Source organism: Pagrus pagrus (genome assembly GCF_965226575.1).
Source record: "Pagrus pagrus genome assembly, chromosome: 5".
Classification (NCBI taxonomy): domain Eukaryota; kingdom Metazoa; phylum Chordata; class Actinopteri; order Spariformes; family Sparidae; genus Pagrus; species Pagrus pagrus.
Window position 1 is genome coordinate 24,550,973 of NC_140189.1, and position 18,320 is coordinate 24,569,292.

Sequence of the window (18,320 nt, forward strand, 5' to 3'; positions counted from 1 at the left end):
GAAGAAAACTTGAAAAGCACTGAAAATGTAGTGGAAATGTAGACAAAGCACTTCAGTACAGCTTCAGCATAGAACGAAAAACTAATTATCTCACTGTGAGCTCTTCTGTTGTGAACTCTTTATAATCAGTTTTGAGTTAATCAAAACATCCTCTTTTCTCCAGCTTAATGTTCTAAGGTTAACCCACCACGTTCATTATTTTCAGTTTGAGCAGTCGGCTAGGTTGGGTCGCATATTTGTGAACTAGAGAAAAAGAAAAGAAAGTAAATGCGGTTTGAAATCAAATTTTGAGGATAATGAGTGAAAAGAAGTTTTGACTCAGCAGGAATATTTACAGAACTGACTAATGAGATGGTATGTTATCAGTGCAGAGACATGAGCAGAATATTTTAGAGGAGGTACACTCTCAGCGCTCTCTCTCTCTTTATCAAATACACACACACAGACACTCTTTCAAGCAGTAAATTGCCATTTTTTGAGATCAAAGGTGAGTTTCCTCACCATATTTTGCTGGTAATGAGAAACAGGCATGTTCACCCTCTCTTACGCACACACGCACTATTGGTGAGAGCATACATGCTTCTTCTCCATGCAAGGCCTTTTAAGCTGAACACCGGTGTATCAAAGGGACAGACCAGATCAAAGAGCCAACACTGAGGCCTGCCGTCCTCAAAATCTGATCGTCAAAGCCAAGCTGGCACTGCTACGTGAATACCCATTAAGTGCCACCATTTATGTCCAATATGTGTCTGTGGACGTGTCCTGCATGGACGCAACGGACTGCATCCACAAAATGGTCTGCAGATCACTTATCTCTCTGTGAAGTAGTTAAATATACAGGACAATTTGGTGAAATTATATAGGACGTTACATTTGCAAAATGGCAGAGAGGCTCCTAATCAGAGTTTTGTGAGCGTGTTTGTGCATATTTGGTGTGTTAAAATGAGTGTGACATTGTGGGGACGTACTGTGCAAGCTGATTTATGTCGTCTGTTCCGGCTCAGTGTCACATGGTTTTGCCCCGGTGTCTCTCTCTTACTCAGACTTAAACACACACACACACAGACGCGCACAAAATCCCTGTTGACTGCTGCTTATGCATTCATGCACTGGAACCAATCAAGCTCTCTCGCTCTCTCTCGACCCAGGGAACAATGTAAGAGCTGTAGTGGAAAAGCCCCACAGACACACAAATTCATTCAATCTCATACACCCTCCACTTCCTTATGTATACTTTCTGTACGTATTCTCAGGGGACACACACTGCAGTCCAAACACAACCACCACACACAGTCTGCTTGGTATAATGACGTGGAGGGGGCCAGAGAAAGCTTCAGTTTCAGGAGCTGATATGTAAGATGAAAGCGACACATTTCAGCACAAAGCTGAAATAACAGAAAAAAAGTTAATTTACTTAATGCACACATTGCAAATGTTCCCTGTAAGATGGTTTGTAATTGAAGCAGTGCATGCAGCAAAAAAAAACATGATGATCTTCAAGTAATGGCAGTCTACTGTATTACAGTACATGTCATCAATAGACGCACAGCTGAGTGTCACACACAGGTGATGCAGCCGGCTCAGTGAAAACCCTGTCTCCCAAACTGACCTCTACTTGTTGACATCCCAGGTGGATTAGTTGCTGATTAAATTCTCTCAGCTTTGCCATTTCTAAACTATCACTCAGAAGCCTCTTTTGCGTCACTGCAAATGACTAAATACGCACATGGGCTCTGCACAAAGGCCACCAAAATGGTCACTTTACTTGTTTATCACATCTCTATGTAGATTAACAAAAGTTGTGGGTCAATATGAAAGGATGACTCACGTTTGCCTGGTTTCGGAGTTGACCTCGGTGTCGATGTGCTCAGCAGAGTGGTGGTTCCCGTGGTCCGAGAGCTCCGGAGCCCGGTGGAGTCTCTGTCCGTGGTGCTGGAAGCGCTCAGAGTTCGCCCCGCCGCGTCCTCTCCACTTGGGGAAAGGGTCATCGCAGCGGTCGTACACCGCGCCTATCCGCACATCCCGCCGAGAACGAAGCGGGGAACCGGCCGTGTCCCCGGTGCCATGGTGTAACTTTGGCGGTGTGAGGTGCGGGGAGTCCCGGTTCTCTGGAGACGGGTGACGACACTCCGGAGAGGCGAGGTAAGGCGGGTCTGTGTCCCCCAGCAGCGGAGAGGCGGAGGAGAAGAGGTCCAGGGGCCGCGCGGAGGAAGGAGATCCTCGGGGAAGACAGACGGACAGAGGCGGGGAGGGAGACTCGGAGAGGTGCCCTCTCTCGCCGCCGTCGCTTTCCTCACCCTCGTCAGACATTGGAAGAGTTCGTGAGCAGCATATACTTCAAATAATCTGAGCTATGTGACGGACATTTAACGATGTTTGTCAAAGTTTCCACCGCACAAGTTTCTCCGGAGCGGCGCAGCAGCGACGAGCTCAGCCTCCACCTTTACACAGGAGCGCGCGCGCCAATTAGAGAGCACGCGCATGGAGCCAACCCCTTACAAAATGGGGGAAATGAACAAGTGGCAACATGACAAGTAACTCAACTTACACATCACACTGGCTCACACACATGAGTACATTTAGACTACTTTTGAGAAAAAACAAAAAGGCTACTAATTTTCAGTCGGTTGGTTTTTGAAATTCAGGTTTTATCCCACTACACTGTTCAAATAAGCTAGTATGGTTAGGTATGCTAATTTAGCTAGTGAGCTAACACACACAAGAGGCAAGTGTCTTCTTTGCAAAGACCAAGCACACATAACTGACTTTTCTTTCTTCTTTCTTTTTTTTTTTTTGACCAGGTTAAGAAAGCTAGGCTACTACCAAATACATTTAAAAAAACAAAAAACAATAGAAAAATAAAACGATGTACCCCTGTGCTGCAGAGATGGCATATTTTTTTAGGCTAACCCGGAAGTTAGCTAAGCAGCGGTTCCGGTTTGGATTATTACCTAAAATAAGCTCTGTGGCAAACTCAAGTTTATGATATTTTCACATTTCGGTCAACAAGATAATCTTCACAGATAAACAGCACTTTTATGATTATTGAAGTGTATATAAACGCAAGGAGTAGCTAAAACGCTAACATGTGTTAAGGCTATCAACGAACTTAGGCTGTACAAACTACACTGCTGTCGCATGACTTCCACGTCAGCGCCACTAACCGTCTTACTACACTTTAGTATACACAGTTTCCTTTAAATCGATCAGTCTACAAGGTGTTAAGTTAGAAATAGACTAGTTAAAGTCCGCCTGTAAAGAAGGACAAGTGAGTGGATGAGTTTCCGTGTTCTGCATAATGATGTTCAACGTCCCAGACAATGTCTGTAGTCTCACTTAATAACTTAATAGCAACTGCTGTTTTTGAGACACAATGCTTCATAATTCAATTCACTAATGGGGTATTAACTGGTTTATTTTATTCCATAGAACAAGAGTTAAAATTCTTTCTTACTGTGTTAACCATGGACACGATTTCAGGCATTTAATCGAGAACCCATTAAAAAAAAAAACAGACTTTGAGACCTGGGAACAGGAAGTGCAAAAATGGTCACCCATTTATGGTTTTTAGGACTCATTCCTGTGGCACTCTATTGTAAGACCCATTTGCAGGGGTGAGAAAGGGAAGGAATCCATTTGAAAGAGTCTGAGGTTGGTTGGGGAGTGAAGGGGCTAACGTGCCTGCCTGTTGTATGCCAATTACTGGGACTGACATAATGTTGTTACTGCTTCAGAGAACAAGCAATTAATACATTAAGTCCCCCACATCTTATCTCAGTGGTGGGTTTGTTGTCGGATACATTAGCCCTTACCTGCTCTTTGGTAGGTTTAGACAAACCTGAACACAGAATTTAAAGGTCTCGGTATTAAGAGGAAGACAATGCAGTGTTTGAATGTCACTCTGTTAGCGTGTATCCTTGTGTGTGCAGTCCTGTAATTACAGTCAGGGATCCATTAGTCGCGATGAAGACTTCCTGCACCCCCCACGCAGACAATAACCAGTCCCATCCCAGCTCTTTGATCCCTGTATTTATGCACCCGACACATACACACAGATTACAACTAATCAAATTAACACACATCTCACGTGACCGACTGTTTTCACTGGTGTTTATATTTGGGGAGAAAAAAGTTGAAAAGAGTAAATTATCTAGAATATCTTGGTTTCAAGAAAACACAATGCAGCTAAGTTTTGTAAAAAAAAAAAACGATTATCAATTTCTTAATAACAATTTATTCGTAATTTAACTATAAAACAAGGAATATCTGTCTCTCTATCTGTCTGTCTGTCTGTCTGTCTTTATGTTATTTGCATATCCCGAGAACTCTTCATCTGATCTACTTAACACCTGGCAGGTGTGTTGCTGAGGACCCAAAGAAGTGCAGTGTCAAATTTGGTGTGATTTGGAAATGCAACACGTTCAATATTCATACATTTTTGAATAAACAGCGAACACTGATCTGTGCAGCAGCAGGGATTGGGCTTCAGTGCTCTGACTTCATTGCTCTGCAGACTGAAGCTGCTCACACTACAGCACTTTTAGCATAAACCGATTTTAGGACGGGGTTGTGTCACATAAAGAAAGAGAAACTCCACACATTTTCTTCTATAGAATCTTAACATGTACATATTACAAGATTTTAAAATAATGGCACATCGTACGCTACAGATAAGGTTATCGTGCCAGGGGGAGCAATGCAACACCTTACGTGATCCCTCTCATGTGATCTAATGGGGAAGCAGACGTAAACAAAATGGAGATTAGCGTGGTGCAACAATTTGCTGTAGTAATGTCCTGCAACGAGGAAAAAACCAAAGCAGAAGGTTCAACAAATCTCGATGAGTGGTTAACACATGTTTTTTGCTGTTCAGCAATAACTGGAGGAGAGATTTTTAGAGCAGTATGCTAGCTAACGTTATCCTCAACGGATGAATGATCAACGATTACCATTGCCTGGCAGCACTGTCAACCGTTCTAGGATGCATGCCTCTATCATTGGTTATAGTGGTCCGGTTTAGAGAGTATGTATTTAATCATCATGATTTTGAATGAAATATTTGTTTGATATTACCAGGGCGGCCCTGATGACTCTGTGAGCAGTTCAGGAGGCTTAAGACTGGATCTGTAAACCCATCACATTACTAGCTAATCTATGCCAAACAGCCTGTTTTGAATGGCACTGCACTAGTAATAAATAACATATGCCCATTACCCATATAAATACACTCTATATTCCTTGAATTGCTCTGCTGTAAGTTACAAAAACACAGGAAGACAAACTTTGTAGATTGATGTGTTCAGCTGTTAACCATTAGGCCTGAGGGTTTCACCACTAACTTTTGGCTCACTCCAGTAGCTTGAAATTGCTCAACTAAATGACAAAGTAATTTCCAGGAAATAAAAGCTATATATAATTTCTTTTCTAGGAAATGAGGAAAGCAAGGGGGGCCATAAAATATTTTCATGTCAGATTTTCACATTTTCCGCACATTAGAGTGATTAGGATTCAAATGAAAAAAAGCAGTGAAGCAGCCCTGCAGGATTAATTACATGTATGAAAATGGATGCTTTAATGATACTGTGGACCTGGTACAAGACACTCATAACATTTGTGAGTTTGACTTTGGCTTCTAGTTAAAAAAAAAAAAAAATTGGCTCGGGCTTTGATATTCAAACCTGCAACCTTGAGCGAAAAGAACATCTAATGGCTATGCATTAGTATTGCTAAGGTTAGCCCTTAATCCATTTTAAGATTGAGCCAATATGAGGATGATGAATTGTGTAACACTGTACGTTCCCGATTGAATGTCAAGAGGTACAGAGCTCCTATCCTTGTGTGTGTGTGTGTGTGTGTGTGTGTGTGTGTGTGTGTGTGTGTGTGTGTGTGTGTGTGTGTTTGCCTGTGCATGTAAGGGTCTGCCATTGCACCTCTTCTGTCCTATTGCTTTGGGCTTTTGAAGTAGAAAAGGGTTGCTGTGAGTGTATGTGTGTGATCACAAAGCTACAGTACACAGTACAATAAGCTACTTTTAAAATGGTTTATCCAGACTATTTTTTCTTGTTGTTGTTTTGACAACCAGCCAAGCTTATAGGACATTTAAAGTGCCATTGTCAGAAGCACAATATTGAAGCAGGGAGCCTGTGTCTTTGTGAGTAACTGTAACAATTATGTAGTACTCCAGTTGTCCAAGACGCATGCTTAATCTTCCTGCTTCGCCCAAGTAAGTCACTGCAGAATGGCACAGTCCTTTAGGAATGTTAATAAGATGAAAACAATGGAATTACCCAGAAATAGGATTCATCAGTAGTCTATAATGTAGGGTCTCTCTCTGCGTTGAAATTTTCTGGTCTCACATCAATCACTAGTGCCACAGCAGGAGTTTTTTACAGTCTGTCATGGGCAGAACTCCTGCTGAGAAGTCACTGATTGCAGGTGTTTCGAAAAGCTACATGCTTGAAAGTTTCGATCACCGGAGAGCGGTGCGGCAGCCGTTTTCTGATGTACGTGAGTTTCTGAGCAAAGACAGTAACCAGTGAATTCGCTCCAAAAGTTTGAGTTCAGATAATGTATTCCTATAAAGACAGAGAGAGATAAAAGGCAGGAAGACAGAGAAGAACAAAGGTCTACCAGGGTCATATTAAACCCTGCTCCAATCCCCTCTGGCAGCCCAAACATTAAACACTCTCCTCTCACTGTTCATATTAAAACATAGCGCCATCACATGTAAGATGAAAGAAGAACACATACAGAGACACACAGATCTGGTGTCAAAGCAGACTCCCTTTCTCTTTACAGACCCTGTGCCCCACTCCGGCAGCTGCTCTGGCTGCTCAGTCAGTCTAGTCTGTTGGACAACCTGTTTGGGGGGTTTCTATACTCCGGTGACAGCGGACAGCAGATGTGCCAGTTTGGTGATGCCAGCTATCACTTCCTCTGGAGGAAACAAAGGGTTTTAGGATAAAGGTTCACAGTCCTGTGTATCACATTTCACAGGTTTTTGTGTCAGCAAATGTTGCACCCAGACAGAAATTTCACCAGAAGGAGCTGACAGTCCATGAAGCCCTAAGCTGTTTATGTTGTTGGCTGACTAGGGAAAGCTGCAACCCTGCTGTCCCGGCAGGTTCACATGGTCTTCATTCCCTTCAGGTATGTTGAACAGCAGGCCACCACCACCATATTCAGACCACAGAAAGTGTGCCAAATTATAATGGATCTGCAACATTGTCTGTCCATTTTATGATACAAATCATCACTTGTGACCCTCTAGAAGTGTGTGGCAACAAAATGTGTGTAAAGAAAATATTTACTACAGCAGATGATATGTGATCATGAGTCCTTTGTTTCAGAAAGTCTTTGGCGCTTAGACTCTACAGGGACATTTTGTGATTGAAGGGCATCTGCCCTGTGCTGCAGCAAGAAAAATCCCCCCCATAAAGTCCAGACACTGGGGGTGGTGGTTGATGACTCTTCTGAGACAGAGAGGCTGATGAATGATGAAGCTGGTGAATCTGCAAAGACTGGTTGGTGATGGGGAGGTAGAGGGCACACTCAAAACAGCAGCATGAATGAACTAAAGGTGGGGGACTATTGTATTTAAGAAGACAGCAGCGAGGTGACAGGCTAACAGTGAAAGTGTCAAGAAATAAACTAAAGACAAAGCATGTGAAAAAGTAGTCTTCCTGTATGAACTCATTAGGGCTTCATATAGTCTCATATTACAGAAACTATAATAATATTCATATATTGCCCATCCCCAGCTCATCAAATATCGGTTCTTTGGGTTCGTGGCTGGCCATCCCCAAGTCCAGAATTGCTTACTGCACCTTTGACAAATCCAGCATAGTATGCCATTTTTTAGAAAGAAAAAAAAAAAAAGGTCACATGCATATGGAGAAGTGACAGAGATAATCTACTTGTCCCACTCCTGCACACTGGCAGAAAGGTAGCAGTGCATCATTCACTGTACATTCAAGCTCACAATATATTCACACCTGCAGCATAATGTCAGATGAAGCTTACACATGACACAAAAGAATGCAGCTCAAAGAAATAAGTAATTTACCGAACAAGTGATGTTGTGAAAATATTTTGACAATTACACACAGCTGATATTATGATCTTGAAATCACAGGCTTTGACAATGAAGAGTAGAGTTTGACTCCTGCTTCCCATATGTTGGAAGGCTTGTAAAGTACTTGGTTAAGGTAAGGAACAGATTGTTGTTTTGGCAAAACCCTCTCTCATTTTTTTTGAATTAACACTGACCTCCTGAATTTTTAAATCCTACAACTCCACAAAGTATTTTTCTTCTTGTTCCTGCAGCTGAATGTTTCACTGAGCAGAATGATGTTTGTTCAGAGTTTCACATTCATCTGCAGAAAGTGGAATGTGTGTCCGTGCTCAAAGAAAACTTTTAAATAGTTTGAAAGCCAAGTCAGATCCAACATTCAATGTACACAAGTGTGATGTGAAATGTGGAAGCCAACACGTTGAATCGACCTTTTAGTAAACTATGGGACATCGTGTGTCCAACAGTTAAACATTCGAAATGTGAAATAACATGTTCATATATGTTGGAGTTGGAGTAGATTTCATTTTAAATATTTTAACAAGATAACTGAACTTGCTCTCCTCTGTCACCACAGTGGAGGGGAGGTTGTGTGGCTCGGGCACCACTTGGCGATGCCTAGGCCTGCTCAGTCGTCAACTGGATCCACACACTTTATATATATTATAATTTGTATCAGATATTCTGTCAATGCAGCATGTAAACTGTGATTTTGTTCTTCTTTTCTCTACATGTGACATCTATTGCATGTCTGTCCGTCCAGGGAGAGGGATCCCTCCTCTGTGGTTCTCCCTGAGGTTTCTTCCATCTTTTTTTTTCCCCCCTGTCTTTTTCACTGTACAGATTGTAAAGCCCATTGAGGGAATGTGATTGTGATTTTGGGCTATATAAATAAAATGTACTTGAATTTGATTTGAACTGTTGTTGTTGAAATTATTATTCAAATTAGAGTCTTTTATATGCAACATGTCTGGAGGGGACCTTGAAATAAGACCACAATCTTTCCCCAATCTTAACTGCGTGCTTTGAGTAGCCCTAAACATTAGTAGGATGTGTTAATGCAAACATTTCCTTGTTGTGTTATTCAAAAATTAATCAAGGTGGCAAAACATATTTGCATATGCAAATGTTGCTGCATGTGAACATACTTTTTAGGAGACAGAGTTGCCCACAGAGAGAAAATGACAGATGGTAGAAAGCATGACAAAAATCAATCACCAGTGAGCCCCAGTGTCATTTTTTTTAATCTCTGCATCTGTCCCTCTCTTTTTCACACCCTCCTCCCTAGTCCTCTAGCTGTCAAACGTTTTCTCACCCTCCGCTCATTTTGTCCAGTTTTATCTCTTATCACTGTTCCATCAGGTCTGGAGGCAAAAGTTTTCTGGGAGTCTGACACACGCTTAACAAAGCCTAACAGGATTATAGAGGGTTTCATCTAAAATGAACATTTACCATATTTTTATAGCCTGTATGAATTAGAAAAACAGTATTAAAAAACTAAAAACTGTGCTTTGGGGTAACACAGATGTGAAGATTCTTGGAAAATCCAAATTATGCAAATCCAGTGGTTTAGAGACTTCACCAATAGAGGATTAAAGTTTTCAAATCATAAGAGACACTAGAAACATCTGGTGCATTACATTTGGCTTCAACACTTTACCCTTAACTAAATGTTGTTGGTTGACAAATATTCAGCTGAGATGGCTTCTTGATGGAAAAAATGGTAGAGTGATCAGTGATCAGGATTTGTTGACTGTAATCACATCTCACTGTTTGAGTTGTCTAAGTGATTAAACAAGGCTAAGTTAGCGCTATCATGGTACCGTCAATCAGGGGTAAACATGGCAACTAGGCTTCGTGTCCTATTGACTTCAACATGCCAATCAGTGTTAATGTGTTGGAGGAGGAAGGGCACTAAAGCCAATCAGTCACACCCTCCATCGACCTCATGATAATTTTATTGGTTACTTAATCAATAACACATCTTGCCATGATTGTGGGCCACACTCCCCTGAGGACAGCAGATGTCAGTGATGTTTCCCTACAGATTTGCTCTTTTGCATGTTTAAATTCTCTCTCCGACTCCAGCCAGTGCGATCCTTTACAGCTGGGTTTGAAATAGCGGGCGAATATTGTAGTCAATCCATACTCTATGCATATTTTATTGGTACAGAGCAAGAGAGGCATTGAAGGGTTTAAAACTTTTATTATGTCTCCTTGCCAGGGTTTGATGAATGACTTGTGACAGAGCATTTAATGAGGTATTCTGCCAAATGGCCTTTATTAAACATAACAGACGGTTTTGTGTGTGGCTGTGAGCAGGCGTCTGAACCACAGACCCACTCCAAAGCCAGCACACACACACCCCCATCACACACACACATAGCAATGCAAATCCATGCAAATAAATGCTCTGAGAAAAATTCCCTCTTTTTCTGTTTCTCCTGTTATTACAGAAATATATTCACAGCCACTTCTGATGCACCAAAAATATTTCAAATGGCACAAATTGTTCAAACACCCCATTCCAGCTTACAGTAATTGCCATTTATTATTTACGCATACACACACTCAAACTCATGGGTGCCCATAGAGCAAACACACTCCCAGCAGTAATGTAATATTTGATTGCGACCCAAATGCACACAGCTGACATGTACAATAATTTACGACCTAATGAGCATTACTTATATGAGACTTTTAGGTATTAAAAAGGACAAACCCTTATTTGTGTCCCCTTGTTTCAGTGCATTCACCTTGACACATGACTCCAAGTCATTATGGAAAGTGATGGCAAGTGTTTCTCCTTCAAGTGAAACAGGCTTTGCAGTGTGTGCGTACGTGTGAGTTTGTGTGTGTATTATTGTACCTGGCCCTGGAAGGGGAACATTCAGCAGATGGAAGAATTCAAGGATGAAAAAAAAATGATCAAAAACAAATTAAAAAACCTGAGCCTGCTCACGGCCAAAGTAAATGGTAAAGTAAATGGACTTGCATTTGTACTGAGCTTTTCTAGTCTACCGACTACTAAAAGTGATTTACAACACTTGTCACATTCATCCAAAACTAATAGTTGCTGCTTGTTGTGAATATGAATTTCATGTATTCGGCCCAGTGAATACTGCAACCAGAGGGCCAAAAGACAACTTGAAAAATTACATTACACTCAGCCCAGTCGCCCGGATATAATGTTAGCTGTTAACGTTTCAGCAAACCACAGATACATCCAAGAGTTGACATTTGTAGCAAACGGGGCATATCATGTTCACATTATAGGCTTTTGAGCTGACTTTCACATCGCGAGGTACAGGAGTGGTGGTGGTGGTGGTGCTATTACAAGCCAAAGGCCTGCCAAGTGGGAAACTGCAGTTCAACTCCGTGGGAGATTTCAAGCTGTATTTGTGGCAAACAAAGCTGGCTATTTTTAACAAGAAGTCAAAACTTGTGTTTTTTAAGGAGACCTTGGGACATTCTAGCCGGTTTTGTGGCGTCCAAACAGGTAGGGTATTTCAAGCGCTACCATGAACCTAAATCTTAGCAGAGCATTAGCACAGTGTTGAATCGAAAAGTGAGCCTAAACAAACATAAGGTAGCAACATAAAGAAACTATAAGTTGTAACTTATCTGTGGTTTTGCAGAAATGGACTTAGCAAACATTTATTCCAGCGATTTAGTGTGTTATTCCCTGATTAGACAGGATGAGTCAATCACTATGTCCGTTGCATCCCTGAAAACTGTGACATGGTTTGAATGGAGACAATAACTGGACAAATTGCATCTTCTCATCAAGAATTCTTTACTGTGACATTCTCACCTATTCCAACACTTGTAAGGATGCACAAAGCCAATCAAGACAATCAATTTTGAAGTGAGAGCACACTGATGTGTCACTTGCTGACAATTAGAGAGTGTCTTCACAGTGGAGCAGTGGCTGATTTCTGCTCTCAGTGGGTGAGAGTTATCACAGACTCCAACTAGTAGTCCATGTGAAGTTAGGAAAGTGGTTTCATTCCTCCATGCAGAGCGGATCATTGGAGTAATACCTGCCACCAATTATCCTCACCAGTGGCCTATGCTGGGGGATCAACACTGTCTCTGGGACTGAGGCTGCTCCCTCGGCTAAACAGCTGGAGCAGTGGACGTATGTGGGGGAAAAAAAACATTAAAGTCAGAGAGGCATCGAATGAGAGCCCTCCTACTAAGTAAACAAGCCGACTGGGTTGAAGTTAAATGAATGTGCACTGATGTCTACTTGAATGAGAATCTAATTTACAAATCGGTATTGATTTCACAGCAGGAACGGCTGAAAATCTGGAAGTGGCTGGCTGATACTGTTATCAAAAACCTTTTACAACAAAAAGACCCACGGTAGACTCTGTACGCCGATGACACATTATTTGTCACGCAACATTAGATGACAAATTTTCAGTTGGGGTTTTTTTGGTAAAGAAATCCTTTAAATCCAACATCAATGGTATGGAAACTGGCACGTTCTCTATTAATTTAATTCGAAAGCTGAGGAACACTTCAGTGCACGTTTACAATGTAGAATCATAGGCTTGCACTAATGTCTTCACTGGATTTAATAAATCAGATCAGACACTCTTTTGTGCTGCTATTTCATCACTGAAATCTGTGATTGTTTCAGTAAAGGCAATCTACATTTAAAGCAAGGTGCATTACCGACCCTTCTGAAATATCATCAAGTGAAACTTATTTTCAGTGTGACAGTCTTATAATGAAGGTAAATGTAAGGGAGTGAAGTTGAGGAAATGGAAGTTGGATTATGATTTTACGTACTTTATAATATTTTCACACAGAAAGGCAGAGTTTGTGTCCTTTCTCAATATTCAACAAAGAGCATGATCTTTCACTAACTTTAAAGGGGCTCAGTGGAACTTCTGTGTTGTGCTGGAAGCCATTCGGCCTCCATTTCGAAACTAATGTTAGCTGCTGTTGCTGTCGGTTAGTGGAGCAGAGAGAGGCACTTGAAAACGTGAGTAAAGTCACATCCTTTGGACAACTTAGACAAATAGCTTGCTTGTATAGGCAACTGAGAGAAACAGGCAAGGTCTCATTTTTCACTTTGCATTATTATCTGCTCACTTATGGCCAATAAAAAAATGATTAATACATGTAAATTGCTATAAGACCCTTTCAGATGGTGAATATTTTCAGATGTTTTGCCGTTTTTTGGATAAAACACATATTAGATGCTTTTTCACCACTATATTCCTGAATGTACTTCACTGTCATCCTAATGCACTCAGCAGACACAAACACAGCTATCCTCTCATTCAGTCCTCGTCTCCCTTCTGTTTGTATATCCATTACACTTTGGAGGTCTTTGCGCTGTGAAAACTTGTCACCGCTTTCAATCCGTTAAAGTCCACAAGATATAATCCCCAGTTGCTGTTCTTAGCAAAAGAACAAACTTTTACAGCCACTTTTGAGCACACTGTGGTGAGTAATTGATCCTAAAAGGACAGATTCTGGTGGAGTACCACTCTAACGGCTCCACACAAAATATCCCCATCAGTGAAAGAGGGCTCCTCTCTGAACTGTAAATGACTCCAAAATAAATCCGCCTCCAGCCTAGTGGTAAACCCACACAATCCTTACCCCACTGCCTTGTTACATCTCAGGTTTGTTTGCCAAAAGCCCCTCATTTCAGTCTCACCCAGCCTTGACAGCCATGGGAAATCCATGCTGTAAATTGAAAAAGGTCCTGAGAGAATGAAGTGAGGGGCTACATTTTCTTTTTCACACATCTGACCAAAGCAGTGAAAGTGTCACAAGGCTGCAGTGGTGTGTGAGTTTAGGAGCGAGTACTTTTCCATGACAGCTAGTGGTACCACTAAATGCAATTAATTGATGAAAAGGGAATATGAAAACTAAGAAAATATGAAACAACAAATAAACAATAGAGCTTTATCTTAGTCCTTGTGTTTTAGATTTTCAATTTATTGAAATTCACTGTGCTCTGTGACACTGTGTTGTAAGCAACATCAGTATACTGTTTTTGTTTTTCACAATAAATTAGTTGTTTGCTTTTGAGTTGATGGGGGATTTGTTGAAAACATAAAATATGCCAGCCTATTCCTTTCAAACTATGTGATCTCATGGGATGGCATGTAAAAAGAACACCCCATTTAAGAACATTTTGCATGTCTTGTCATGCATTTCAAGCTTTTTCACAATTAGATTTGTCTCAAGACTGGTCTCCAGACCACTTTTTTAAGGTCTTGTCTTGGAATCAACCACATTTTTACTCTGCCTTGTCTCAACAACCTCTTGACAAAGAGGACTCAGGAATTTATTTGAAGACCAGTCAAGACCAAGACTGCAGAAATATCACTGTATTGTTTACTTCATACTGTACCTGATGATGGTTTCTATGGGAAGCTGAGTCACCTGCAAAACCTGATGCTTGCACACAAAATCGTGTAGTGTGAGGTCAGCACAGGTGTTTTGTTCGACTCATGCACCTGCCCGTAGTGTCCACCATATGTGTACTTTCTTGGTCATGTTGCATCACCCGATATTTTTTTTCTGTGCTCAAAATGACACATGAAAAGAAATAAATGTATTTTCATAATATGCAAAAATGAATCATTACATTGGGGTGTTATTCATGTATATGCCATTTGGTGGGACCAGTCTGTTAAAAATGACACTCCAGTGTTTTTACACATGAATATCAGTTTATTAGTCAGGATTAGTACAACTCAGCCTGTGAACACAGTCCTCTGTGGCTCATCTGTGTGGAGCTTTGTCAAGTCTGAGAACGTGACGCAGTCATTTGATCTAGTATGAGAAAATTCCTGAAGTACTTGCAAGCTTGCAATCCATACTGTGTTGCACTGTAATAATATAAAATACATAATTTAATTATTATTAACTATTATTAAGAGAATGAGGATTTTTTTTAAAGTTTGAGCATCTGATGACATTCTCGCTTGGTAAACATGGTGATTTGCAGGTGTGAATACCTGTGGGCATCTAGTTAAACTGCTCTTTGAGATGTTTTTCTTTGATTTTTATTTTAAAGAATTAGAGTAGACAGACAGGAAACTCAGCCACCAAGATGCTCCACATTGGGCTACATGTAGTTGAATGTTTTTTTATGTTCCACACAATAAATGAAAGGTCATACTCAACTTGCCCTGAAGTTTAGAAAAAAACCCAACAACTGGTCTTTGGTTTATGAAACCAATTGGAAACAATCAATCTCCAGTCTGTAACTGCCCTCTGCTCGCTGATATTTACTGTATTTTGGTCTTGGTTTTGCACATACACCTGTTACAAAACTGAGCATTGGTTCTAATAATTCCCAGCTCCCTCGCTAGTTGAGTGGAATAATATCCTCAGCAAAATTGGAGCTTATGAAAAGCAATCACTCAACAAAACTAGATAAGTTCTTTCTAAAATGATAGTTTGATCTTACGACTATCTCTTGATTTCATTAGTCAGTGAAAACATTTTTATTGCTGCCAGCTTTTTTTTTTCTTTCTTTTTTTCACCCACCACCCTATTGCTCTATGGTTTACTATATGCACAGACTGTGTGTTTGGGTGTATATAAATCTGCATTTTTCTCAGCGTGCTTCTGTGCTGACTTGGACTATAGAGCTGTTTAATTAGCATATAAAGCAGGTCGACACTATCACAATAATTCAAAGTCGAGGCATCAAATAAACACCAGAGATACAAAATCAAATCAAACATCAGTCATTTCATTCTTTAAAAACGCTTAAATTTCAAATGCTTATAGATTCAAATTCAGCCTCCTTTCATGCAATTATTACAACCACACACATTTAAATATCAACACTATGACAAAAGTCTGCAGGGCCAAAATTCAGGCAGGAGAGCCCATTATTAATACCAAGCTTCAGTACCAGTTTCAAATACATGGACTGCATTAGCCAATGCTCCACTGGCTACCTGGCAGACTGAGAAAACTATCTTTGCAGTGACTACTGAAATTCAAATGAGATGTCTGGTTTTTCCCTGCCATTTAAACGAGGTGAAATATTGGTTGTCAGTGTCAGCTAATGATCATGCCAGTATAGCCTGAGGCGGATAAATGAAAGAAAGTGAAAGGCTACGCTTCATAATGAAATGGTGCATGCAAACACTGAGACCATGGAGCATTACATATTATGTTTTTTTTATGCTACGGGTTTAGCTTTAACCTTCAGTGCCTTGCTAATATGATCAAAAGCGTCAAACGATCTGATGAGAAGAAGGGACCAAAAAACGTATCCACCTCCCCCACCACTAACACTACATTTCCCCAATAGCGAGGTACTTGTCACCCCCAACATTTCTTAAAGCACAACAAGCATAACTCTAATGTTCTGCACGCATGGGCTCATTGAATGAGAGTTGCATTTGTTCTTCTTTGTTTGCTGGCATCAGTAGATTATTTGCCACATCAGCATGTGCTATTAGCTGACTAGGAAAAACTGATTCAAACCTACAGGATGTACAGAAGATGGTTATATTTCTGCAAACCTCAGTATGATAGCTGCAGCACCCATCCAGCTTATGCTATGATGTCAAGAGGCAATCTAAATCCTGTATGTAAGCTATATGTTACCAGGCGAGAATGATGGGGGATATAGTGCCTGCTGCAGGCACTATATGTGTGCTTCTTGGATTCTTAAAGCTCACAGGCATATTTGCTGAACATAACAAGACATCTCTACACAACTGTACATCGAAAGTCCAATAACTTATTTTTTGAATAAAAAAAAAATTCGGCCAATTTGTACAGTGTGCTGTAGCTCAGTCAGAGGCATTTATGTTTTTAAAATGGACAATTTATTGCAAAGGTTTACTCTGTTTCATTTGGCAGGAACGACTGCTGGTCTGATGCAGGGAAATGCTTTAGATGTTTTCCTGCAGCAACACACCTGAATCAAATGATTGGCTCGTCATCAAGCTCGGCAGAAGCCTGATAATGACCCATTCATTATTAAACATCTATAACGTTCAGAGGCCTCCAGGACCAGGATTAAAACCACTGTGTTAAAGTATTGGTGTTTTTAATATTTTATAATATAACTTACATTAAAGAATAAGCTCACCCAAAAATGAACATTAAGCGATGGGACAAGCTGTAGAGAGCCATTTTATTTAAAAGGTCCCATATTATACTGTTTTTCATCAATTTCACACAGCTGTCAGAGGTCCAACAACACTGTATTCGAAATGTATTGCCCCAAACCCATCAGTGGTCCTGAACTTCAGCTGTCTAAAGTCGCTCAGGTGAGCTCAACTGAGAGCAGCTGTTTCTGTGCCTGCACCTTTAATGCTAATGAGCTCCGTCCTGCTACGTGCCCCTCTCAGGGAGAGGATGCCGTTCACGCTAGCGGTAGCATGCGCTAATGTTTACAGTGGATGTATCACTATGGCTCGCCGAGATGCTGTCGTTCAACCACACCAGTTTGACCCAGAATCGGACCCAGAAGGAGAGGCTCAGAAAAATACAGACTCTGCGGCTGCAGCAGGACTCCCCGACACAACCACCCGGCTCCCATCCCCCACTGACCTGCAACAGGTAACGTCTAAAAACAGCTAGCGAAAGCTGTTTGTCTCCAACACAGTCTCCAAACTCTTGGACACTGTTCGCATAGTCTCTGTCTCCAGTCTGCATATGTTTCCAGACTTTTCACTGTGACAACCAAGCTCCCTCGTAATATTATTAACATTAAACTCGCTTCAAACGCCGTTGCATAGCGACCGAAGCGGAGCTAACTAGTTAGCCGATTTCAAGCTGACGTCACCAAACTCGTAGGCAACTGTAAATGCTATCAAAACGCTGCGACACTCACCTGTGACCCGGGTGCCGTTGCTGGGTCCCGTGTGGTCGGGACTGATCCCTTTACGAGGGTCAGTGTCGAGGCAAAGCCAGCTTTGTACTGACCCTCGTTACTGAAGCAGTCCGATGTGAAGCGGTTAGCACACACAAACAGACTTACAGGAACCGTAGCCGGCACGTTGTCATTAAAAATGAAACGCAACCACTGTCTCTTCTGTAGCTGGGACAGATTATAGGCACTTCTGTTGATTTTTACAACCAACAACAGAGCAATCTGCGTGTCTAGATCTGAGCAATGACATTGCGAAACACTGCTATCTTACCGCTGGACACACCGACCTTCACCTCGGGGATGAACACCCCCCTCTCGGATATCTGTTTTCGGCCTATGAAAGTCACTCCCGTTGTTACGTCACGACAG

At 41.2% G+C, this 18,320-nt stretch overlaps 1 protein-coding gene and 1 long non-coding RNA gene across 2 annotated transcripts in view; one reads left to right on the plus strand and one right to left on the minus strand.

Moving 5' to 3' along the window:
- Positions 1 to 2,411, minus strand: part of trpc7b (transient receptor potential cation channel, subfamily C, member 7b) — a 50,394-nt gene extending 47,983 nt beyond the window's left edge. Inside the window, exon 1 of the mRNA XM_084353947.1 lies at positions 1,829 to 2,411. Coding sequence (XP_084210073.1) covers positions 1,829 to 2,310 — 482 coding nt within the window. The 5' untranslated portion in view covers positions 2,311 to 2,411. The remainder of the gene's footprint in view (positions 1 to 1,828) is intronic.
- A 15,050-nt stretch (positions 2,412 to 17,461) lies between these two features.
- LOC311257708 overlaps positions 17,462 to 18,320 on the plus strand; it is a 61,234-nt gene continuing 60,375 nt past the window's right edge. The window contains exon 1 of the long non-coding RNA XR_014622661.1: positions 17,462 to 17,638. This is a non-coding gene — a long non-coding RNA (uncharacterized lncRNA). The remainder of the gene's footprint in view (positions 17,639 to 18,320) is intronic.